Genomic DNA, 25,657 nt, shown 5'->3' on the forward strand with positions numbered 1-25,657 from the left:
TTTTTCTTTTCAACAAATGTTTATCAAAATCCCCCAATGGTCAATTTAAAGACATGTTTCATGATTCCATGCAGTCCTGTGAAAAATTAAGTGGATCCTTGTTGCTTTCATAGGAATCAAGAGAAGTAAATGGCAGCCAGGTGCTGCTGATCAAACCGGTTAACTGATCATTACCAATTGTGAGCATCGTTATAAAAGCAGAATTTTCTAGCAGTTTGCTAGTCCGAAGGATTCAGGTGTGCGTTAACAGAAAGCAGATGAGGAAAGACGTCAGCAGTGATCTTAGAGACTAAACTGTTGTTCCAACCTATCATTCTACAGTGAGAAAGATTATTTACAAGAGGGAAACATTCAAGACAATTTTCTCAGTGATGGATGTTCCAGCAAGTTCACCCCAAGATCAGACCATTCAATGCTCAAAGAAACAACAAAAACCTAAGAGCTCTGTTTCAGATTCTGAGACTCTACAGGCCTTGTTTTCAATTTTAAAGTTCATGACGCACTGTTGGAAAAAGACTGAACAAGTTTGGCTTGTTTGGAGGAGTTTACAGGAGAAAGCCTCTTCTCTCTAAAAAGAACGTGGCAGCATTGCTTAGATTTGCAAAGTTGCATCGGAACAAACCCGTGAGACGTCACGGAACAATGTCTGTTATCAGGTGAGACCAAAGTGGACATGTTTGTCCGCAGTTTGGAGAAAACCACGTCATATTGCAGTCAGCATAGTGGTGGAGGGATGATGATTTGGGCAGTGAGTGGACCATGAGCTCCTCTGTATACCAGCGTAGTCTAGAGTCAAATGTGAGGCCATCTATCCTGAAGGTGAAGCTTGGACCAAACAGGGGCATCAACAGGACAATGATCCCAAGCACAACTGTATGCCAGAAAACACACTGACACCATGTCTGTTATATCCATGAATCTGTTTATAACTTAACTAAAAGTTGAGCGTTGAGAAATGTGGACGACAAACAGTGAGATAATCGGAATGTCCCCTTTTTGCAGTTGTCCTGCCATCGGTCATGCCATCTCTTGACCTTATCTCTCAATCTGTCTGTTCTTAGGGTGAGAGTTTTTCCAGTTTCCCTGGAGAAAGGGGCCTCAGAGGAACTACAGGGTTAAAGGGATATTTAGGACCTCCAGGTCCCCGAGGACAAGGTGCAGATGGAGCTGTGGGAAAACATGGACTCCCTGGGGATCCAGGACCTACTGGATCCTGTGGCCCCCCGGGGTTAAAGGGGGTGAAAGGTAAGAATCATTGTTACGAAAACGTTTGGTAAAATCCACAGAAAGTGACAACCAGAGTTTTATTTGCAACCAAATCCATATATACGGTTCTGTTTTCATAGGACTGTTCTAAACATTTATAGCACCTATCCTCTTAGCATCTGCTCTGTCAATGGTGACTCCTTTTAAGGTCTGAGCCCGGGTTTGAGTAGAGTATGTTTCTCAAAAAGGATGATAACTTAACATCCGCTGGTCATCTATGACTCATCATTTAGGGCAGGGGTGGGGCAAGATGTGTCCTTGATCCAACAGAGCTGATTTAAATGGCCAAATTACCTCCCCAACATGTCTTGAAGTTCTCCAGAGGCCTGGTAATGAACTAAGCATTTGATTTAGATGTGCTGATGCAGGGTCAGATCTAAAACCTGCAGGACACCGGCCCTCGAGGCCTGCAGTTGGACACCCCTGATTTAGGGTTTGAGATTTGTTTTAGAATAAAACACTTGAAACTAGAAAATGTTACACTTCAATTGAAGTTTCAAACATTTCTGCTTTTGAATTATTCTTTTTGCCTGTAAGTGTGTTAGCCCTGTGTCAGGCTGGCGACCTGTCCTGCCCCTCTCGTTTTTCCGTTTGGGTTTTCCAAACAGGCAGAAATGTAATTAAAAAGGAGTCAACTTGAAACCTCTGGGTGTTTACGGTGACGGCCTGAACCCAATATTTTGGAGAAAACCAAACTTGATCTGAAAATACAATTAAATATAAATGAGTTAGAGATTTTCTTCAGCACTGAGTACTTGTAAAGTTCATAGGAACACTTTCATCAACTTTGTTAGCCAAAACCTTCTAACTGGTGTCTACTCAACTACTACTCAACTCCTCCTCTTCCTCCAGGTGACCCTCCACCCTTTAGACCCATAAGACCTGGTGGCCCCGGAGAGAAGGGAGACCCTGGAAGTGCAGGTAAATTTGATCTGTAACATCTTTATGTTTACCTGTCTACAGTACTTCTTACTCACCTCTCTCACCTTTCAGGCTACGCAGGTTCCCAGGGTCCTCCAGGTTTTCCTGGTGGCATTGGGTCAGATGGGCCTAAAGGAGACAATGGAAAGGATGGACTTCCTGGAATACCTGGGAAACAAGGTACCCAAGCAAACCTTCCGCTTCTGTATCTTCACCTGTAGGTTACATGAGCAGAAGAGGTACCTTTAATTATTTCCCCTCCTCCTCCTGTAGGACCTCAGGGTGTCACTGGAGATTATGGAGATGAAGGACCTGAAGGCTTCAGTTATGATGGAGATCCAGGTAAGTCTGACTCTCATGTGTTCCAGAATTCATCAGCACAAACCAGATCTGGTTGATGCTTTGGCTGGTCTGGGTTTGGGTGCCAATGAATTCTGGAGCAGCTTGTTTCACATCCAACTGTGAACTTGAAATTTGTTCACCTGGCTCTGGAGAGATCCTGAGCCTTAATAGTTAGTTTTCACTGGGAACCACATGGCAAATTCCATCCTAGAGTTAATTCCCAATTAACTCTAGGATGAAATTCTACGTACCTTCTACAAGGTTAGTTTCGAAAACTCTGGGAAGCAAATGAATTCACCGAGATGTCTGAAATTCCTTCAGAAATCTGCCCGGACCAGAAGGAACTCTTTCAGCCTTTCTGTTTTCACTGCTGTGCAGCAACGACGACTTGGCAGAATGATTTAAACAGCTTCAATGGCCAAAAATTAGAGGCTTACTGGTAAGGGTGGGTTTAAAAAATCGATTTCCCCATTCAAATTCTCGATTTTAGTGTGAATAAGGTGAATAAATATCAATTCATTAAATCATGAATGATTTTTAAATATAAATGTATTTTGATAGAATCTCAGGTTCAAGCTCACAAAACTATTTCGGCAAACAGCTCAAACGATTAAAGAGCAGGTAAAAACAGTAACCACAGAGCGTGGATCGTCCACAGACACGCCGTCGGGGCTGAAAGTCGACCGCTCACAGATTCTGAAGCTGCAGGTTTCGTCACTCTGACCAAAACTGACTGAACCAGCAGCAAAAGAAGATCAAACTACGCTTCACGTTTGATAAACATGCTCATTAACTCCCTCTGACTTTGGCTGCTTTACTTCCTGCACAGCTCTCTCTCTCAGTGCACTCAGAGACCAGTTTACCATCAAACCTCTGTAACTTTGCTCTGCTTCACTCAGCAGCATCAGGTCACATTCTCAGCAGCATGTTGATTCATGGTTTGCTTCAGTTTTTGATCGACTGCAGAACATTTTAAGGTTTTCTGCTATAAAAAGCCAGGACAGGAAACTCTGCTTCATGTTTTTCTGTTTTATCCTCAGTTACTTTGACACAAAGACACCTGCTGTGACGCTCACACCTTTGATGGAGTCTCACAGTGTCAGCTTTGGTTTATATACAGATATAAAATATGGATATAAGTACTGATAAATCTTTATAATAATAATATTTATGTTTGAGTCAAAACTGAATTGAATCGAGAACTTGTGAATCAGAATTGAATCAGTTGTAAAAATCAGTGATGACACCCAGCCCTACTGGCACCGTGTTTCTATCTAGTTTCTAACTTTTAAAAATAGTGCTCGGTTTAAGTTGCACCCAGTAAGGTCTAAGTCATTACTGTGATAAGCATCCTAATCTACAATTCCTTACTCTGTTACCATAATATAGCAATTTTGTCTGTTGAAATTAGTTTCCCTGCCCGGTATGTTATCACTGTTCCCCTGAAGCATCTAGAGTACCTCGAGTAGGATTTCTTCTGACATAAAGACTTTCAAAGAGTTATACCACTCCCTTTAGTTGAAAAAAGCCCATTACTCAATTCCAGGTGGATGTTTAGGGGGTAAACCTTTTCAGTACTGAATATTGGTACATGTTGGTGTCACCAGTTGGGGAAATGCTTCTGTGATGACAGAAGGTTTGGACTTCCAATAAACCCAAACCACTATGAGCTGTGTTTCCAACATGTTTAACTTTATGTGCACCAGGATCTCCGGGACTTCGAGGCTCTGCAGGTCTCAGGGGACCAACAGGAGACTCTGCTGTTGGGCTCCCAGGCTCTATTGGCTTTCCAGGGACACGGGGCCCTCAAGGACCCAAAGGAGTGCCTGGCAACCCTGGCCAACATGGTCTACCAGGTGATTGACATTTCAGGCTAATTGTACTGATCCACGACATCGTGCTCTGGGAGGTCCATTTACTTTGCATTTTATTTTTTGCGTCACCATTTTCTGTGTACAAGATAGAGACAGATAAACTGTCCTGTGGTTTTACTGTGTTTAAACATATCCATACCATGTTTAGAATAAAAGCACCAATCTTGATAACACTATTAAATAACACCATTTTAGCTCACCAGTCCATTTTGGTTCGGGTTCAGTTAGCATCCAGCCATTTGTATAAACTCTTCAGCTGTTTGCAAAACACAAATTAAAACTGGTGGATGATGCTGAGTTGAAGAAAGGATGCTTGAATCATTTCTTGCATTTGTACAGGCATCAGTGGTCTCCATGGATGTCGTGGAGCAAAGGGTCAGAAAGGAGATGATGGAGCCCCAGGTATAACTGGCTGCCCAGGACCCACATCGAACCGATGTGATCCAGGAAAACCTGGTACAATGGGCCAGTCGGGCTTTCGAGGATCTACTGGAGCCCAAGGTAAACAAGCTCACTTTATTCACTGGTAGCTTTTAATGTTATTAGGTTTTACTTCACTTCAGTTTCTTTGGTTATTTTGCTTTTTATCTTTGAAAAATATTTTTTTATGACTGTAGTTCCTGTAAGTTCTGACTATGGTGTCATCCCTTTCAGGTATTTCTGGGGATAAAGGGGAGATCGGCAACGTTGGTTCTGAAGGAATTGGCCCCAAAGGCTCTGTGGGTGCATCAGGACTTCCAGGTGTCCGTGGAAAGCCTGGTGGTCAGGGCCTCCCAGGACTCAATGGAAGCTCAGGACTTCAGGGCACTGGTGGTCCAAAAGGTGAGTTGTTCCAGCCACAGCATTAATTAAATATATCCTAACCACAGACTGATTAAGACACTGGTTTTATATACATACTAGTTCATCAGAGGTTTGAAAAAAAACATAAAGATCCTGCTCATTTGATCTTATTGAATAAAACATGATCATGATATAAATTTTGACATCTTTAAGGTCTGACTGGACCCTGGGGCTGGGAGGGAGTGCCTGGGAACCCTGGAAAGCCGGGGGTCCCCGGAGATCTGGGCAGGACTGGAGAGAGAGGGTTCAATGGACGAGATGGTGGTCAAGGAATCGAAGGGCCAAAAGGACAGAAAGGTAGAGTGATACAGAGTGATACTACAATGATACTACAGTACCATTACCACAAATCTTTACAGTAACATTACAACCAATTGCCACAATTCTACCACAGTACTGCTACTGTGTTCCTAAAGATTACTGCTATTACTGTAAACATGCATTAAGTGAGACTTCCTGTAATTTATGAGGAAACATGGATGTTGAAGATCCAGCTAATTTGAGCTTACCTTTTTAAAACATTTCCCACGTGTCCCCTGCAGGCTTTCAAGGTCCAACAGGCCCTCCAGGACCAACCAACTACATCCTCATTAAAGGAAAGAGAGGAAACCCAGGACATCCCTCCACTGTTGGATTTACTGGACCTCGAGGTCAGAATGATACTTTGTTGCCAAGAGGCAGTATCGTTACCACGCTGGAAGCACTAATTGATCAGAAAGTGGAAAGTCTTTCTTTGGCTCTACTCTGATCACCCTAAAGACTTGCTTAGAGTTAGACATGGATACCACTCACCAAAACTGAAGCTCAGACTTCTTGGATGGTCTGTTAGTACAATTAATCACCCAAAAGGCTCCATCAGCACAAACTCAGTCCAGAGGTCTGGTTAATAAGGAACTCCAGTTAGTTAAGGTCTAGCAGACAGCTAGCAGCTACAGTTCTCTGTGTCACCATCCACCTGTCAGTCATAAAAGGCCACGCCCCTTTGAGCCTTAATACAATTTAAACAATAAGTTATGAAAGCATTCTCCCTCCGTGCAGTTGTTATGAAGGAGGAAATTATGGACAGAAACCAAAACACGTTGGGCATCGGCGTTAAACATGTTAACGTCTGCTGTAAAGTTGAATATTTTAACATAGAAGTCAATGGGACTGACTCACTGCTGGAGCCTTCAGTGAACATTCAAGGTGTTAACTTAATTCTTTACTTATCTCAATAAAGATCGTGGAATCTTCATTTCCCACGATGCATTGGAGGTTCTGTGCGACAGACTGATTTTGTCCTCACTGAACTTTCTGATTTTCAACATTTTTTTTCACTACAGGAAGCAAAGGTATGCAGGGAGCAGCAGGCAAGCCAGGGCATCCAGGGTGCGATGGACCCCCGGGCATTGTAGGACCCCCCGGGCCCCCTGGACCCTGTGGCAAACGAGGCCCTGTGGGACCCCCAGGACTGAAGGGGTTTGAAGGATACTGTGGCTTTCCCGGAAACGTTGGAGATCCAGTAAGGCAGCAAAAGACGTCACTCGACTGACCCAAATTAAGTTTCACGAAGAAATTTGCAGATTCTGAAGATACCCTTTATCTCGATTGCCATTTGTGGTGCATGTGAAAGCATTTTGTAGTCGATCATCAGACTTGCTTTGTACTTGCACCTCGGGAGTCATGGTTAACATCCTTAGGCTGTTTGTCGGACCGATCCGATATTACGTATCGGTATCGGTCCGATACTGACGTAAATTACTGGATCGGATATCAGCGAGAAATAAAAAATGTAATCCGATCCATTAAATATCACAAAAGCACCTCACAAAACTTGTGACACGGCGTAACTCTGATGCAGTGTGCATCATGTGATTGAGCGGCTGTGTGTATTTGTAGCCTCGCTACCAAACCGGCATTTCATCTCCGAGGAAGTTATCCCAGAGAGAAGTAAAGCAAGTGTGTAAGTTCATCTCTGAATGTTTGTAAAGCGCCCCGCGTTAAGCTTAACAACCGATATATGGAGCGACTGCCTCTCTCTCTCCCTCTCCTGTTGCTACTTCAATCATGAAACTGATCAATGATCAGCTGATCGGCTTTTCTGTGGCGAGTCCGTCTCTCTTCTTTGTTTTTGGCCCACTTTGCACCAGAAAGAGGAAACCAGCGGCTGAACAACAGCAGCACCTTTAAGCTTGATAAGCTGTTGTTAGAATGTATTTAATATTACTTTCTACACCAGGATCCTTTTCACGTAGCTGACGGCTGGTAACTGTGCAGGGGCGGATCTAGCAAAGTGTAGCCAGGGGGCCGATAGGGCATGAACAGGGAAAAGGGGCACAAAGACATACTTTTCTTTCTTATTCTCATTTAAAATGTCTAGCTTTTAATAAATAATTATCTGAATCTTACACCCAAAGTTTTAATCTGATGTAAAATGTATAGAAGTCCATTACTGTATATAGTAACTGTTAAGTCTAATATACCCTAGTAAGCTATAGTACTTTTTCCTTTGGGAAGATACCATCTGTGCAGTCTGCAATTCTGTTGAAGAAAGATGTTGAATCTATTTAATTATTTTTGAAAATAATTTATTTCTGTGCATTTTTTCACACTGCATCAAATTAAAGTTGATTACGTCAATTAAGCATCATGAGGTGGAGGGTGGGGGTGGTTCCCCTATTTTTTTTTTGGGGGTTTGCAACCCTATTAGTTAGGTTGCTTAATATTTCTGCTAAGTACTCTTTAAAATACCAGAATAGGGAGGATGGAGCAGGTTTAAGTTTATTAGATTGATCAGTGTTGCTGAACTATGAAATATTTTGGGTGCAGTGTAGTTTTTACATACAGGTATAACAGAATAGCTTTAGTGTTGTTGTTTATTTAAACTTGAGTATGAACTTATACAAAATGCAGCAAGATATTAAAAAACAGTTTTATTGATTAAAAACACACAATATCGGATTCATATCGGTATCAGCAGATATCCAAATTTATGATATCGGTATCGGACATAAAAAAGTGGTATCGTGCCATCTCTAGTTTGTACCTTCACCTTTTTATTAAAGAACCAGATATCCAGATGTTTCTCGTATACACTGATGATTTAGGGTTCAAGCCATGCTGCCATTTGGGCCAACCAGGGTCCCCTTAAGACAATAATAACATGGATAAAAAGTCAGCTATAGCAACTGACTTTTTCTTCTCTAGGAAAAAATCAGAATGATTGGATGCTTTCAGCTGCATCTCAGGATATTCAAGGCATTCAAACTTGTGTAGCCCAGCCAGGAGGAAACTTAAATTATCCAGTTTTATTTATGTTTCTGAGCTGCTCGCGATCACAGGTGAAGATAAATCTGGTAAATCAAAAGCTTTACCTCAGGCCTGGGTTCTCCTCCAGTGGTCCAGTACAGTGCCTACATTACAGTTAACATTCCAGCAAATAACTTTATAGCTAAACTCTATTGTTTGGGGTAGCAAATGACTGAAAAGGCCATTTAGTTTACAATAAATACTTGGGAAATTAGCAAAAAGAGCACTCTTTACCTTGAAGTGGTCCTTGAAGTGGTGCACAGTAAGATTTTCAGTTTTTTTAAGACTTTGATTTGCTCGAAAAATGTTTAGAAAGAGTAGTAGGAAATATTGATCTGTTAATTTTGCGATTGCAGGGTGACAAAGGATGCACAGGGAAACCTGGTGAGCCCGGTCCCCCAGGATGTAAAGGTCCCAAAGGTACACCCAGTCAGGATAATGTTTTTCATGTGTTCCTTTGTTGTGCAGGCTGTAGTGAAGAGTGTGTTTGTGTTTCAGGTAATAAAGGGGAGTCTATTGGTTGCCCTGGTCCAAATGGAGAAAGGGGGCCTCGTGGAGACAAGGGGCACCTAGGTGATGATCTGTTCTGGCTGTGCAGCGTGAAGTTTGATGTTTGAGTTAAAAGTAACCAGAGTAAAGAAAAAACAGGAGAATGAATTAGGTGTTAATTCCTATTTCTCTTCCTCTCAGGACCTCCTGGATCTCCTGGAGATCTGGGAGGGTTGGGTTTTACTGGGGCTCCAGGAGAGAAAGGATGCAGAGGAGAGAAGGGACACTGTGGAAGCATCGGTCATAGAGGTACATAGATGTATTTTCAGTGGTAAAGACTGTATAACTCATTGGTTATCCATTACCCGACCTTATTAAAAATGTTTTCTCTGTCAGGTGTGATTGGGCCCCCAGGTCCCAGGGGTCAACCAGGTACTCCAGGTATTCAAGGTAAATGTGGGGGTGATGGTCCTCCAGGACACGAAGGCTGCCGAGGACTTAAAGGTTAGAACCTACTTTAAAGTCGGTTACTTTACAATTTCAAGTAACGAGGGTTAAAGGACGGTTAATCTGGAGCCTTTAGTTTTTTTAACATCCATCAGGTTGCTGACTCAGCGCTTTAGAGTTAGATATTAGTCACGTGGAAGCTAGAGACTGTTCAGATCAAGTTTCAGCTTTAAATCAAGTCTTTCTTCAGCTTTAGCATTAAACTTGTTCTGTAAGATTTCCATTTGGCTATGTCAGATAGGTAAATAAATATATATATAAATATATATACACACTACCAGTTAAAAGTTTTAGAACAACCCGTTTCCAGTTATTTATTACAAGTCAAGTCGATCAAGTCCAGTGAATAGCTTGAAATGGTACAAAGGTAAAGATGGTGAACTGCCAGAGGTTAAAAAAGCTAAGGTTACCCAAAGCTAACTACAGGTACAGCCCCCTCTGTCTGCATAAAAGCAGTGTTGGAACACACTGTGGTACCATACACTCGTCAGCATCAGTTGAACAGTACTGTCCTGCAGAAAGTAGTTTGATGCTACAAAAACGGTGAGAAAAAGGAAATTAACAATGGAAGAGAGACAGACCATCATCACAATTATAAATGTAGGTCTGTCCTACAGAGAAACTGCAAAGAAAGTCACGGTGTCAGTGAGTACAGTTTCCTTCAGCATCCAAAGGCTCAGAAACAAACTGTGACAGGAAGAGGTCTGCAGACCCAAAGACATGACTGAACCAGAGGACAACTTTCTGAGAGTTAATAGCTTGTGTGATCGGCGGCTCACAGGACAACAGCTTCAAGCAGCTTAATAGTGGTCGTAGTAAGAAAGTTTCAGTTTCAACTGTGAAGAGAAGACTGCGAGCTGCAGGTTTGGCAGGACGAGTTGCAGCAAGAAAGCCAGACGTCAGAATAAGACAAAGAGGCTTGTCTGGGCCACGAAACACCACCACTGGACTACTGAAGACTGGAAGAAGGTATTATGGACTGATGGTTCATCTCGCAGGATCTTTGTACGCCGTCGAGTAGGTGAAAGGTTCCACAGTGTGTGGCATCAACTGTCCAACATGGAAGAGGAAGTGTGATGGTCTGGGGCTGTTTTATCGAACTGGTTTGGGATGAACTGGACAGAAGACTGAAAGCAAAGCAACCTGCAAGCCACAGATATGGGACAATATTTGATGTCTGTTGTAGAAAGAATAGCACGGGTGTGTTCAGCTGTAATATCTGCCAAAGGGGGCTACTTTGAGAATACATTTGGTCTATAAATTGATTTCATGATTTTTTAAAATTCCAATTGCTTATTTGTGCTATGGTTTCATTTCACTAGCTGGGCCCACGTCCTCATTTTAGGTTTGACAGTGTTTTAGTAGGTAAAGGTGAATGGCTTTGACATGAATTGAGCTGCGGTTTGGGGAAGGCCTCGAAGGGGACTGGCGATGGCTCCCAGGCCTGGCAGATCCCCGTGTACCAAATAGGAGTGAAGAACCTGAAGAATGGAGAACAAGGAGGGAGGGAGGGAGGGCGGGGCACATAAATGAGAATGATCGGCTTGCAGAACTGGGGGAACCTATATAGATGACAACCGGAAGGAGCGTGTTTGGAGGCGTGGCCCTGCTCCTGAAATTCCGATACATAATCTCCAATTCAGAGTGCAATGAGACATCAAACTGCATAATTTTCAATACAAAACTGAAAAATTGGTGTGTTCTCAAACTTTTGACCCAACCCATCCTAGTAGAAATTTTAAAGTCAGAATACAGAACATTTAAAACCTCAGGTATGTAGAGCATGAGGTCACCAAACTCCAGCCGCCTTCAGCTCTTCACTATAGAAACTCCAACGAGCTGTTTCTCTGCAGCAGAAAAAACAAGTATCAGTGTAGTTTTATGAGGCTCTGTAGGAAACATGACTGGATGGCTTGTTAGGGCGGGCTTTTTATAACAGAAAAGAAAGAATGTTTTTATTTATAAATGTGCTACAGGTATTTTTAAAAAATGCAAGAGTGATGAATTTAGATTCAGCAATTTAGAGAGTTTTGCACAAATTGTACTCACTATAACAAAAAAAGAGAAAGAAATACATAGACATTGTGGGTCCCTCAGATCTGCAGAAACAGTGTGTGAGATGGGTTGGTTTTGTTGTGCCAGGCTCTCCTGGACCGCTGGGACTTCATGGACTGGACGGACTGAAAGGAGAGAAGGGGGCCATTGGGACCAGAGGTACACACACACACATGCACAGACACGCACACACACACGCACACACACACACCATTTGAAAATTTCAAGAAAATCTGGCTCCTTGTCATGAGATTTTTGCACAATACTGCAGCCGGGCACAAAACAATCAGTATCACTCGAGCCACTGTTCAGTTCAGTCCAATGACATCAGGTAGGAAGTGAGACTAATGTGTACTTTTCTCATGTTCTATACCAAGTCTCAGTAAAGGTGCATGGTAAATGGACTGTTTCTTATATAGTTCTTTAATACAACTTCACCCATTCATACAAGAACTTTTTTTTTTTTTATCAAGGGTGATCGTGGCTCAAGAGTTGGGCGTTCGCCTTGTAATCGGAAGGTTGCCGGTTCGAGCCCCGGCTCGGACAGTCTCGGTCGTTTTGTCCTTGGGCAAGGCACTTCACCCGTTGCCTACTGGTGATGGCCAGAAGGGCCGATGGCGCAATATGGCAGCCTCACTTCTGTCAGCCTGCCCCAGGGCACCTGTGGCTACAACTGTAGCTTGCCTCCACCTGTGTGTGAATGGGTGGATGACTGGATGTGTAAAGCGCTTTGGGGTCCCTAGGCAGGACTAGTAAAGCACTTTACAAATACAGGCCATTTATCATTATTCTCATTTAAAGTAACCTTTTCCTCCCGTAGTAACCAGGTCTCTAGTAGCTATAATAAATCAATATCTTGATCAATTATTAAATAGTTTTCTGATAAGGATTTAGAAGAGAGAGACCTAATATTTAATAATCCACATTTCACTGTTTTACTCTTTGGTTCAGATGTGGATACTGTGTTGTTCTTTCTTTGTGATTTTTTATGTTTAAGTTGTTTGTTGCTGGTTTTTGGTTTGTTTTTTGTCTTTTTGGGAGCTGACACAGTCTCAATGGAGATGGGTTTTTGGGGGGGTAGCAGGAGGAGAGAAGCTGCAGAGAGGCGTGTAAGACTGCAACTCTGCTTCCTGGTCCCAACTCTGGATAGTCATATTTTGGGGGGTTTAATAAATTGGTCCATATTTCTAGAAATGAGAGCTGCTCCATCCAAAGTGGGATGGATGCCGTCTCTCCTAACAAGACCAGGTTTCCTCCAGAAGGTTTGCCAATTATCTATGAAGCCCACATCGTTTCTGGGACACCACTCAGACAGCCAGCAATTTAAGGAGAACATGCGGCTAAACATGTCACTCCTGGTCTGATTGGGGAGGGGACCAGAGAAAACTACAGAGTCCCACATTGTTTTTGCAAAGTTACACACCGATTCAATATTGATTTTAGTGACCTCCGATTGGCGTAACCGGGTGTCGCTGCTGTCAATGTGAATTATAATTTTACCAAATCTATGTTTATTCTTAGCCAGCAGTTTCAAGTTTCCTTCAGTGTTTCCTGCTCTGGCCCCTGGAATACGATCAATTGTGGCCACTGGAGCCTCTGGCTTCACATTTCTAAGAACACTAAGAAAAGTTCTGCATGTGTGCGTTGTTGTAATGTCGTCTGGTATATTATTAGATTAAATCTATAAAGTTGTGTAATAAAATAAACTTATTGTGGCAGAGTTGGGGTTCAAAATTCTGAGTGGGTTTAGTTCAGAAAGGTACAGCTATATTCTGTTGTCTTGTTATTGTTAACTTATAATGATTATGAGACATTAATTCTCCTCATAGATTTTAAAATGACCTTCTATAAATTCTATAACACATTTTCATTTGGTCTGTATTGTCAGGTCGGGGCTTTCCTGGTGTCAAAGGTTCCTTGGGTCCACCAGGAGATAAAGGCCCTCCAGGACATCAGGGTCTTTGCGGTACATCTCAACCTGGACCACCAGGATACAAAGGCCCCTTCGGACCCAAAGGTCCGTACCAATATGATGATCTCCTGCTGAATTGCTGAATATGTAAATCTAAAAATCCGACCTTATCCTTTATTCTCGGTCAGTTATACGCCTCTCTGTGCTATTGTAGGGCCTCCAGGTAAATGTGGACCTCCAGGTAAACCTGGACCAGACTGCAAAACTCCTATCAAAGGGCCCTGTGGAGATCCTGGCTGTCCAGGCCCAGATGGAGAGCCAGGTCAGACTTGAGACTAACTTTTTTAAATCAGCCAGGTCACCATAACCTAAACATTTCTTAATAGGTCATAGTAAGGTTCATGATTATCCAGCAATTTTCATGTTTTTGGCATTTTGTAACAGAAGAATTATACAGCCTAAATGCATGTAAGGGATTTGAAAGGTAACATCTAGTTTGTGAAATTATACTCATTCAGTGGCTAAAATGCTTCTTGGCCCTGGTTAAGATTCAGTTTTATTTAAATTTAAGTGACAGATCATGCTGGATGACCTCTGACACGGGACTGATGTTTCAGGGAATCTTGGTGAGATAGGGGATCCTGGTCAAAACCCCCCAATTCGTGGGGATATTGGGGACAATGGTAACGTGGGATGCCAAGGGCCAAAGGGACCAAGAGGATGCCCAGGACATATAGGAACACAAGGTTGCACCGGATACCCAGGACAAAAAGGTTAGAGTCCATACAACTCAAAATGACACTGACACTTATTCTGCTGGTCACAATTCACTTCGCAACCTGACAGATCTCAGTTGTGGGTTACAAGAACATGTGCAGTGTGGGAATACATTAGCTGGTATACTATTAAGTGAAAATCTTGATCAACCCCATTACTGTTTGAAAAAAAACAACTAAAAGTGATCTTCATTAGATGACCGATGATGGTTGGATTACAAAGGGACACCTGATAACTGTTTGTGGAGATTATAGCATTTCTACTCTTTGGTGTGGAGCCGTAAGTCATCTTTTCTCAGAGTCCTTCAACAACAAAATTCTGAGTGGTGCATTTCTGCTGAAATGATACATTCAGACTTCATTCAAACTTAAAAACACTTAAAAACTAGAACAAAGAACCAAGAAAAACTCTAAATGTAGCTTTCTAACTTCATTGTGTGTGGCCAAGAATGTTACGGCCGGGGAGCCAGTGGGATGTGAACCCAAAAGCAGAACGCACAGGAGGCAAAACTGAATCTAACAAAAAGAGGGCCTTCATTGTGGTCAATGAAACTGCCTCAACAGAACGAGAACTAACCAAACCTAAACTGGGAGAAACTAAAACATGAAACCTGAAAATCCTGATGACACGAACCATGAACGTGAAACAGACGACTCGACAGTGAACAGAGGGAGACAGAGGACTTAAATACACAGATGGGTAACAAGGGAAGTGGAAACGCATGGGAAACACAGCTGACACAAAGGAACAGGACGCCACAGGGGAAGCAAAACTAAACACACTGAACATGGAACACAGGACTGTCAAAATAAAACAGGAAACATAATGAGATGTAGACTGTGACAACACGAGCTAGACAGATTGAGTGAGACATGACGGGCTGGAGAAACATGCAAGCATACACATGACAGACACGGGAGACATGGAACCAACCACAGGGAGGGAAACGTAAACAGGAAGGGGAGACGAGACACCTCGACCAGTCAACATGGAATCAAATCTAACTAAACATAGCAGCAAATACAAAGATAAACTTGATACTAAATAATAGACAACTAACACATTATAACTCAAAGAAACCATAACCTCAAAAGCTGGGCCAAAGGACCCAGTACCATGACAAAGAGGGCAGTTATAATTTTACCGTTATTTTAATCAACTTTACAACACAACTGTTGTTATTTAGAATAGTTAATGTGTTCCTGTGTTTGAGACAAACATAATTTTAAGGTAATGTTCCTTTAAACTAAAATAAATAACTAAATACCTAAAATAAAACAAAATAATTTTAAAATCGATTTCTTACCAGAAGTGATGACATTCCTAAAAAATCATGGCCCACGGTCAAGGTACAAGTTTAAACTGAAATCCAAAACACACCATCATATTACGAAATAACTTGAAAGACTGTGGCTCAGGGGGTTGGGAAGCGCACCTGTAACCGGAAGGTTGCCGGTTCGAGTCCTGGCCCCCCTGTCGTTGGGCAAGACACTTTACCCTACCGCCTACTGGTGTTGGCCAGAGGGGCCGATGGCGCGATATGGCAGCCTCGCTTCTGTCAGTCTGCCCCAGGGCAGCTGTGGCTACAACCGTAGCTTGCCTCCACCCGTGTATGAATGTGAGCGTGAATGAATAATGGCATTGTAAAGCGCTACATAAATCCAATCCATTCTTATTATTATTATTATTAAGACCAAACAGAAAACAGTGGCTTAAACATCCACGTGTAGCTCTGAGTAAAGAGGTATCATTACACAGAGATTAATGCATAGCTCAAATTTTGTGCTCCCCACATGAAGATAAAGGATCTTTATGGTAATTCTGAGGGCTGAAAAAACTGTGAATGTCAACAGATGGAAACTTTTGGATGGAAACACACTGGGTACTACAGAGCTGTTGTGTATTTTTGATGTCATGCTCACTTAGATAAGACGACTCTGTGAATTTGTGTTTAGGTATGAGAGGCGATACTGGTTTGTTGGGAATACCTGGCCCTCGAGGTTGTAAGGGTGTTCCTGGTCACTGTGGATCTCCAGGACTTCCTGGACCTCCTGGAGTTCATGGACCAAAAGGGGAAAAGGGTGACACCTTAGATCCTGCACTCATATCACCTCCAAAGGGTCCTCCTGGAGAAACTGGCTCAACTGGTCAATTTGGACATCCTGGCCTGAATGGAGAACAAGGCCCATGTGGTCCTAAAGGTGAGAAAGGGCAGTAGGAGAAGCCAGAACTCGCATAATCGTATCAGATTCCGTAGTCATCCCAAAAAGTAATAATTTTAAAGAGTAGCTTCCTGGAGGTGAAGGGTGGATGAAAGGTTTCAAAATAAAACCTTCTGATGTCAAATTACCCTAACATCAGATCTAATGTCAGTGTAGCTGACTGTTGTGATGCTTGATGATCTGTTTCAGGTGATAAAGGAGATTATGGACCTCAGGGATGTAAAGGCTGTGATGGACCCCCTGGTCTAAAAGGAGACAAAGGAGAGCCAGGCCTGCCAGGAGAGAGTGGAGTAGTGGGACAGAAAGGTGAGACCTCTCCCTGTCTGACTTTTACCATATCTCCACTGAAGCAGTTTAAGGAACCTTTGCTGGTCTAGAACCAGGAACCGCAAGGTTTCAGGAACCTGGGCTGTGTTAAAGAAGGCCAGTTGCTTTCTTTCCAAGCTCCTTAAACTGCCATCACCTGGATGACTGAGAACCTACCTGAACTGGGACTGTTATATAACCAACAAGGCTAAAATCTGGTTTGACTGCCTTTTAACAAGCAACAGCACCACAGAGCTATTGTAGCTTCTAGATTGCCTCAACTAAGCAAAAGCCAAAATGTGGGAGTTTGTAACATCACTTACTGTTATGGTCTTTGGGTTGTAGGTAACCGTGGTCCAGAAGGTGAAAAGGGTTCTCACGGACCAACCAAAGAATTGAACTTGGGCTTGTTGGTGGTGCACAGTCAAAGTGCAAACACTCCCAGGTGTCCAGGCAACATGAACACCCTGTGGGAAGGATTCAGTCTGCTGTATCTGGAAGGCCAGGAGCGGGCACACACTCAGGACTTGGGTAAGTACATATTTATAAATCCCCAAACAAACTCTTATTCCAAAACGGCTCAGTGCAGGACTTACCTAGAAGTTACTTTCTTGTGACTCACCTTTGGCCCAGTAAACAGTTTCTCCTCCACCAGGTCACAAACCCTCAAACATCTCATTAGACAAGGATGAAGGAATGAACACCAGCTTAACTTTATCGAGGCCATTTGAACCAAATATGTTGCATTAGTTTGAAATTAATTTGTTCCTAAGATCACATTGGTTTATTAAGATTTAAAAATAAGTGTGAAACAACTTCCAAAAATAGAGTTTAAGTGGATGTTTTGTTCTCACATGTTGGGACATCAACATCTCCTGTCAGACGTCAGGCAGAAAGATAGTCAAGAGCTTTCTCCTCTAAGTTTTGTTCTTTAGCTAGTTCTGGAAGATCATGTGTTTCGAGGTCTAATGGAATATATAGAATTACAAAGCTATAGCTTTACCTGCCTAACATCTATATCATCCACCAGGTTAGAGCACACTTTAACCATATGCTAAACAAATCCCATGCTAACTCATGTTATAGATATCGTTAGCTAAGAATTACGGTAATTCCACTTATCTACGCTGTGATAGACAGATATACCTGCCAACAAATGGCTAAAAGTTTTGTGAAGGTCAAATGTCGACAACAGTCAGAGGTCTCCTTGTTCAGAACAACCACCATCTCCCAAAGATGTCTGTGGTCTCAGAGGTATACTGGATCTGCCCTGGGTTTCCTTTCTCTGAGGTTCTCTGAGGTTCCTATTCTTCATAATCTCTTTGTGAAAGCCAAGTCCACGACACCAATGTGGGATGGCTCAAAGAACCCCTCTGATCTATATCAGTTCTCCAGAATCTGAGGTTCAGCGATCAGCCAGAATCTCCTCTTGATTACCTGATAGCTGGATGCTCACTATTTGTTTCTCTGCTGGATGCGTTTGGGAATAATTGAAATGTATTGCATGTATTTCCAGGTCAGCCGGGGTCGTGCATGCGTGTCTTTTCCACCTTGCCCTTTGCTCCATGTAACAAGCATACTTGCTCTTACGCCAGTCGTAATGATAAATCCTATTGGCTAACGACGATGGAGCCTGTCCCACGTGAACACGTGAGTGGAGTCAACATCAAAAAGTACATCAGCCGCTGTGTGGTGTGTGAAGCCCCATCCCTACCCATCGCAGTACACAGCCAGTCCAGTCAGTCTGTGGAGTGTCCCGAAAACTGGACAGAACTGTGGGACGGATACTCCTTCGTCATGGTGAGTACTGCAGTGGTGCCAGATTATTAAACTACGTTGCTACTGCTGTTACTGGTGTTACTGGTGCTACTGTGTAGACTAAAACCTAAGTCTAAGCTACATTAAACTGAACTTTACTTATGTAAACCAGAGTTAAACTCTTAAACTTCACTGAAATTTAGACTAAACTCTTTAGACTAGACTAAGCTCTGTCCAGGTGATGATGAAGTTTCCCGTGTGTCCAATAGCATACCGGTGCAGGTGATGAAGGTGGCGGCCAGCCTCTGACATCATCAGGTAGCTGTCTGAAAGCATACAAGGCCCAGCCATTCGTGGAGTGTCAGGGGCCTCGTGGAACCTGCCACTTCTTCGCCAACATGTACAGTTTCTGGCTGACCACCCTGACCGACCCGGCGATGCTGACCAATGACCAAGAGCAGAGGAGGAGCATTGCAAAGTGCAAAGTCTGCATGAGGCTGTGAGAGGGAGGGCTGCCACCTCCACCTGTATGAGACAGAGAAGAGATGCTTCATCTCCTCATCTTTCTCAAGGAAATCGAGTGGACGCATCACTCCCTTCAGCTTTACGAGGCAGGAGGGAGCGAGTGAGGATGTGCTTCGGCTCCATCGAACCGGCAGGACTAGTGTGTTTGTCTCTGTGAGGAGAGACCGTCGTCTTACAGTCAGTCAGCTGCTTGGCTGATAATCAATCAGTCCTGATCTGCAACAGCACAAGCATTCGCATCAGCTCAGCACTCGCTTCATTGCATTCATCAGTAGGCGGGTTATTAATGAAACTTTAACCTAAATAAATCCGCCTAGCTATTCCAAAAAATACTTTAAAAAGATGACTTCACAGGAAAGCGCCGCACATTTTGGTTGGGATGCCCTTCCTGTGCTTCCTCTTTCATCTGTCACTCGAATTTAGAAACTGTAAATATTCATATTTCTTTGTAAAAATAGCAGCGACGGACATTCAGGCTACTTATGTCAGCTCGTGAGGTTAGTGAGTCCTTCTCCGTGCAGATGGACGGATGAAATAGTCTCATAATATATTTAACATCCAATCTGCAGCACTCAAAACATAGCTTTGTTTTACAGCAGGTCACTTTCCAAGGTTTGTGCTTGGAATGATGTGTTTTTATTCCGATGTGTAACAGGGTAGGGTACGCAGCACATTATCCAGTTTTTATATGATATCACATGTGATTTAGTTTCCTTTAATTAATTCAGAGGTGGCTCTATCTGCAGCTCCGTGTGTGTTCTTGGGCCCCACGAGAGTAGCTTTGTATGAAAGACAATCTTTTTTTATCTCACACGTACTGTAAATGAGCTGTTTTAGCTGCTTGAAATGTTATAAATATAAGTGACTGATATTAATATTTAATGTACATAGCTAACAGTCTAAGAGCCTCTAAAACTTTTCATATTTTCTTTTTTATTGTCTTTTCTGTGGTTGTTACAGTTCAGCATTACTCAGGGATGGAAGTAATCAATTAACCGAAACAATCTAGTCTTTCTGTAATAAATCTTTTTGAGACATTTTAAGTGTTTGCCATAAATATAATGAAAAACAAAAAACAGAAAATTTCCTGTGAACTACAGACTGGGAAATGACAGCGAATCAGAATGAGCCACATTTCTATTCCAAGTGTTTGTAAAAGTCAGACTGCAGCTCTGCCTGATTTTGTGCAGCGCTAAATGAAGCTTCACCTGCCACAGTAACATGATTATAATACTAATACACACACAAATACATAGAAACATAATCAGGGAAAACGGAGTGAATGAAAAAGCTAGCTCCATTTGCTGTTGCTTACACTCTATCTCAGCGAGTTTGCCAGAGAAATGAACGTAATCGGGGGTTAAGGTGGGATTCAGCAGGGGGCTGTAGAGCTGTCGGCTCTGTTGTGAGCAGGTTTTGTGTGCAGGCTGTGATCAGCTGTAACTAAGATTGAGGAAGTGATTCCTCTGCTCTTATCTTCAACACAACAGAGAGCATTTAAAGAAACTCTGCTCCTACAGAGATGATTATCTCATTCATAGTGCTTGACTCCCTGGTATAACTCTCAGATGCACACCTTAAAGCAGATAACTCTGATTTAGAAGGTCATTGTTTAGCCTGGAGAAATAGTTTGCTGCTTTTTAAGAAAGCCCTCAGTAGGGCTAGAATATCTTACTATCCATCGCTGCTTGAAGAAAGTAAGAACAACCCTAGGTTTGCTGCCATAGGCCTTTTAGGGTGACAGCTTTAAACCGTTACTTAAAAAGCATCTCTAGACCCAGCTGTCTTAGCTAATTATAGGCCAATCGCCAACCTTCCTTTCATATCAAACATCCTTGAAAGAGTAGTTGTCAAACAGCTAACTGATCATCTGCAGAGGAATGGCTTATTTGAAGAGTTTCAGTCAGGTTTCAGAGCTCATCACAGCACAGAAACAGCTTTAGTGAAGGTTACAAATGATCTTCTTATGGCCTCTGACAGTGGACTCATCTCTGTGCTTGTCCTGCTAGACCTCAGTGCAGCGTTCGATACTGTTGACCATAATATCCTATTAGAGCGATTAGAACATGCTGTAGGTATTACAGGTACTGCGCTGCAGTGGTTTGTATCATATCTATCTAATAGACTCCAATTTGTACATGTAAATGGAGAGTCCTCTTCACCCACTAAGGTCAATTATGGTGTTCCACAGGGTTCAGTGCTAGGACCAATTCTGTTTACATTATACATGCTTCCCTTAGGCAGCATCATTAGAAGACATAGCATAAATTTTCACTGCTATGCAGATGACACGCAGCTCTATCTATCCATGAAGCCAGGTAACACACACCAATTAGTTAAACTGCAGGAATGTCTTAAAGACATAAAGACCTGGATGGCCGCTAACTTTCTGCTTCTTAATTCAGATCAAACTGAGGTTATTGTACTCGGCCCTGAAAATCTTAGAAATATGGTATCTAAGCAGATTCTTACTCTGGATGGCATTACCTTGGCCTCCAGTAACACTGTGAGGAACCTTGAGTCATTTTTTGACCAAGACATGTCCTTCAACGCACATATTAAACAAATATGTAAGACTGCTTTCTTCCATTTGCGCAACATCTCTAAAATTAGAAATATCCTGTATAGATCTGTCATCCCATGTCTATATAAATAAAACTGAACTGAACTGAATTTGATGGATTTATATTTTGTTTTTTTGTTTGCTGTAGAAAGATTGCTGAGACGTTTACTGATCACAAAGAATACCTTCACATATTTGTAGTTTTAAAGCTACAGTCTAAGGAGCTTGGAAAGAAAAGCGTCTGGACTTCTTTGAGTTGCTTGAAGACGTTTCACCTCTCATCCGAGAAGCTTCTTCAGTTCTAAAGAACTAGTCTTTAGAACTGAAGAAGCTTTTCTTTCCAAGCTCCTTAGACTACGATGAGCTGGATGACTGAGAACCTTAACAGACATTTTAAAGCTACAATAATTTAAATGTTTCACTTTTATAGAGCAGACTTTAGAGCATCCTGTTTCACATGGAACCAAACAGAGCTAGACTAGAACCTGAGGAAATGTATAGATGGTTGGAAACAATTTGAGTAGGTTCTGTGCATTTATGAGAAATTAGATTATGTGTTAAAAGGAATTATATGTTGGTAAACAGAATTTTAATAGTCCTAATAATTAGTTTTTAGTTTTATATTCATTTTACAATTAATATTTATTGTTGTTGAATTAATTCCTGTTAGTTTCAGCACTGAGCAGTCATCTGCTTAATCTTACTGTAATGATATATATATATGTCTGTATGTACCCTACCTCCTCCTTAATGGGGGGCCAACTAAACTTTGCACAAACATCATCACACATATGTAGATTATTAACATCTATATGTTCATAAAAAAAGATATAAACCCCACTTCTTTGACTTCCTGTCCAACCCCTCGACTCAGTGGCTCAGTTTTACTGGTCCAAACCACGGGCTGGACTGGCCAAAAAATTGGCCCTGGCATTTTTGATCCAGGTGGCCCGCTGTGATCGCTGTGGTCTATAATCATAATCTACATTTATAGGTTTTAATCAGGTTGGTCCACCAGGAAAGTGCCAGGTGGGCCAGGACAGCAGTCCAGCCCTGCCCACACATTTTTATTGGCTTGTGAAAAAGCTGTTATTTGTATATTTTTAATATTAATGCAATTTAATTAATATAATTTTTTATGTGATTTCACTGTAAACATGAAAAATGTTGCAAAGCCTTGAAGTTAATATGGTCTAGTACACCCCGCGCCCCCCCTTAGACTCACCCCTGTTTGCTGCAGGTACCTTCAGTGTGAAACAGGCTGTGTGGTTTACACATGTATCAGCCTAAGTTAAAAACAAATGGTGGTGTGTGTCGTAGCTAAAGTTTGCTTTTCTTCACGTCAGAGTTTCCTGATCAGTGATTCGTATTATCAGTGTTTGGGTTTAAGACTGAGGCCTATTTATTATAATTATATTATTGCAAAAACAAAATAAATCATCAGGATCTCAGTTACAGAGTTAATATGTTGAGTTGCTGTTGCATCAGGGCTGAAGGTACATCCTGTAACAGCTGACTGGCCGGGATGACATTCTCTCCTCATCAGAGACCAATGACAAGCACCCACATTAACTTTAGCCCTGCCTCCAGCCCCTTCCATAGCCCGGTCAGGACTGCCTGGAAATACTTTTCGTCGGTCTGCTGAGAGACATTGTGACTGAGCTTGTATTCATTCTGATTGGTCAGCTGCGAGGGAGTGACTGCATGTCATTGGTCAGTCAGTATTTTGTAAATAAGTAGAGGAAGAATAGTGTGAGAAGCTGTGAATATATCTGAGAATAAACCTTGAAACGTGTTTTTTGGAGCTCCTCCATCATCTCCATGTTTGTTAATCGTGTGTTTGAGTTTTCAGCTTGTGGCTCATTTAAACACTAAAGATGTGTCACACTGCCAGACTAAACCAGGACTGGCAGCCTGGACTACGGAGCCAGGTCAGCATACCCAAGATCTCTTTTCCTTATTGTCTTTAGCTCGAGCTTTAGCTTCATTCAAGCTAAGAGGTTAGACGAAAGTGGTTATCAGCTCAGTATGTGCACCAATCAGAAACAAGGACAGGTCGACTGGCAGCAGAGCAGCTGATTTTCCAACAAACCCAAAAATGTAGTATAAGAAAAATATGAACAAGTTCTACACACAACACAAACTGAAAGCTACAAAGTGTGTGAATGTGATAGACAGAGCTCAGCACTATCATTCAAACAGCAAACACTAAATATATATATATATATATATATATATATATATATATATATATATATATATGTATATATATATATGTGTGTGTGTGTGAGTGTATATGTGTGTGTGTGTGTGTGTAATGACTGAAAAAGTGCATTAAAAAGTAACAAGGAAAGCTCCATCATCAAACGCAGGAACATACAAGTGTGTCCTGTTAAATGAACATTTGGGCATTTAAGAACATTTCAGTGATATTCAGCTGCAGAAAAAATAATAAAAGTTCAAACTGGAACGTTTACAAAGTTTATGTAAGCACAATAAGTAAAAGGGCTTAGGCCTGAGTCACACAGGCTTAGACACCAGTTAGTGACCCTTGGCAACCTTCAGTTGGTGGGGAAAAATGTATATTCCACAACCAGTTGGCAAGTGGTTGCAGAAGGTTGCTGGCAGTCGCTTGGTTAAATCACACTCAGCTGCAAATACGGATATGTTGGTGGACCAGGAACCTTCCTGTGATTTCATTGTTCGCTAAAAGATTACCTGGAAGACCCGTGTCACTGTGGCCTGATGACTTTTCCCATTTCAGGATTTTATTGCTTTGTTAAGCCATATAAACAATTAAATTGCTTTATTACTCATTCTGGAAGACAAAGCATTGGTAATAAAGTTTCTCCTATAATATATTTCTCAGTGTTTCAAGTGTTTTTACAAAGTAGACTACTCATCTTTTTCCCTGCACACTGAGCTATGAGGGATCTCTGGGATGTATTAATTTCTTCTCAATCATGCTCTGCTGCACAACTTACCATAATGATGTACCTGAATAAAAAGTAAAGCATCTTTGTAGCCCCCAAAACACAGACTAATGCCTCTGTAAGCCTTGAATGGTGCTCCGTGGTACAGGCCTGAGAAAGGCTTGTGTTGTTTTTATGTTGCACATTCGTCCCGTGATGCTGGTTTGTAATCACTGGTTAGCATTTCTTTGTGTTACTGATAAATGCCTTGATGAGAATTAAACCAAAAATGACTGTCATGGATTTATATTCACTTTGTTTTTGGTCAAATCTACAGTGGAGATTTTCTAACTTGGGTTCGGTTTCTTTGTTTTGGTCGTCGGTCAGGCTCAGTATTTTCTTTGTGATGATTTGTAAATATGTTTGAATGTCACAGTTTTATATTTTTACTGTAAACCTCAGAGTATTTATTTAGCTTGAAATTAATGCTGGTGCTATTTGATGCTAAAATCATACAGATTTTTATTTCATTTTGGTAAACACTGACACCCTGAAGCCCCGCCCACATTCTCCACCAAAGTAACGTCATCCTTAAACACTTTTTTCTTGTCAGATTTTCTTTTTAGGTGAATCGTTATTTTAGAGATAAAACTCACTCTAATATCTGAGTCATTTAATTCAATATTTGGACCAAAGCCAAGATTTAACTACAGTTCCCATGAGTCTTTGAGAGGATGAAGCGGTGGGGCAGTCACTGTGTCTTAATTATGTTCTTATGGTATTAAAATCTGTCGCTGGTATTTTTATTCTCTGTAGACCGAAACGCCTCACTAACACTTGTGACATATTTTACTCTATGTGGATGGACAACTCTTCAATAAACTGCATCAAACTTTGACCCTGACTTTATTTTACTAAAACTGTCAGACATCAGAAAGAAGGCTGGTATTCAAAATACTCTCAGAAAGTTTTTCTACTAGAGCTTTGTGAACTTTCTCTATAAAACGCCATCGTACTCTGCTCGAATCTCATCGATCATTGTTTCTCTAGAGAACTAGAGTTATTATAGTAACCAAACATGCTTGCTCTCACATATT

The 25,657-nt window shown here is 41.8% G+C and overlaps 1 protein-coding gene across 1 annotated transcript in view; it reads left to right on the forward strand.

The window, feature by feature from the left end:
* The window catches only part of col4a4 (collagen, type IV, alpha 4), a 46,110-nt gene extending 25,737 nt beyond the window's left edge, over positions 1–20,373 (forward strand). The window contains exons 25-47 of the mRNA XM_039622233.1: positions 1,062–1,245; positions 2,119–2,187; positions 2,260–2,367; positions 2,461–2,529; positions 4,236–4,385; positions 4,743–4,904; positions 5,058–5,225; positions 5,400–5,543; positions 5,789–5,896; positions 6,569–6,747; positions 8,891–8,954; positions 9,033–9,107; positions 9,225–9,332; positions 9,420–9,527; positions 11,673–11,744; positions 13,474–13,602; positions 13,712–13,819; positions 14,115–14,270; positions 16,230–16,475; positions 16,686–16,802; positions 17,148–17,333; positions 18,319–18,602; positions 18,830–20,373. Coding sequence (XP_039478167.1) covers positions 1,062–1,245; positions 2,119–2,187; positions 2,260–2,367; positions 2,461–2,529; positions 4,236–4,385; positions 4,743–4,904; positions 5,058–5,225; positions 5,400–5,543; positions 5,789–5,896; positions 6,569–6,747; positions 8,891–8,954; positions 9,033–9,107; positions 9,225–9,332; positions 9,420–9,527; positions 11,673–11,744; positions 13,474–13,602; positions 13,712–13,819; positions 14,115–14,270; positions 16,230–16,475; positions 16,686–16,802; positions 17,148–17,333; positions 18,319–18,602; positions 18,830–19,063 — 3,228 coding nt within the window. The 3' untranslated portion in view covers positions 19,064–20,373. The remainder of the gene's footprint in view (positions 1–1,061; positions 1,246–2,118; positions 2,188–2,259; positions 2,368–2,460; positions 2,530–4,235; positions 4,386–4,742; positions 4,905–5,057; positions 5,226–5,399; positions 5,544–5,788; positions 5,897–6,568; positions 6,748–8,890; positions 8,955–9,032; positions 9,108–9,224; positions 9,333–9,419; positions 9,528–11,672; positions 11,745–13,473; positions 13,603–13,711; positions 13,820–14,114; positions 14,271–16,229; positions 16,476–16,685; positions 16,803–17,147; positions 17,334–18,318; positions 18,603–18,829) is intronic.
* The last annotated feature ends 5,284 nt before the right edge of the window (positions 20,374–25,657 follow it).

Source organism: Oreochromis aureus, linkage group 14, assembly GCF_013358895.1.
Source record: "Oreochromis aureus strain Israel breed Guangdong linkage group 14, ZZ_aureus, whole genome shotgun sequence".
Lineage (NCBI taxonomy): Eukaryota > Metazoa > Chordata > Actinopteri > Cichliformes > Cichlidae > Oreochromis > Oreochromis aureus.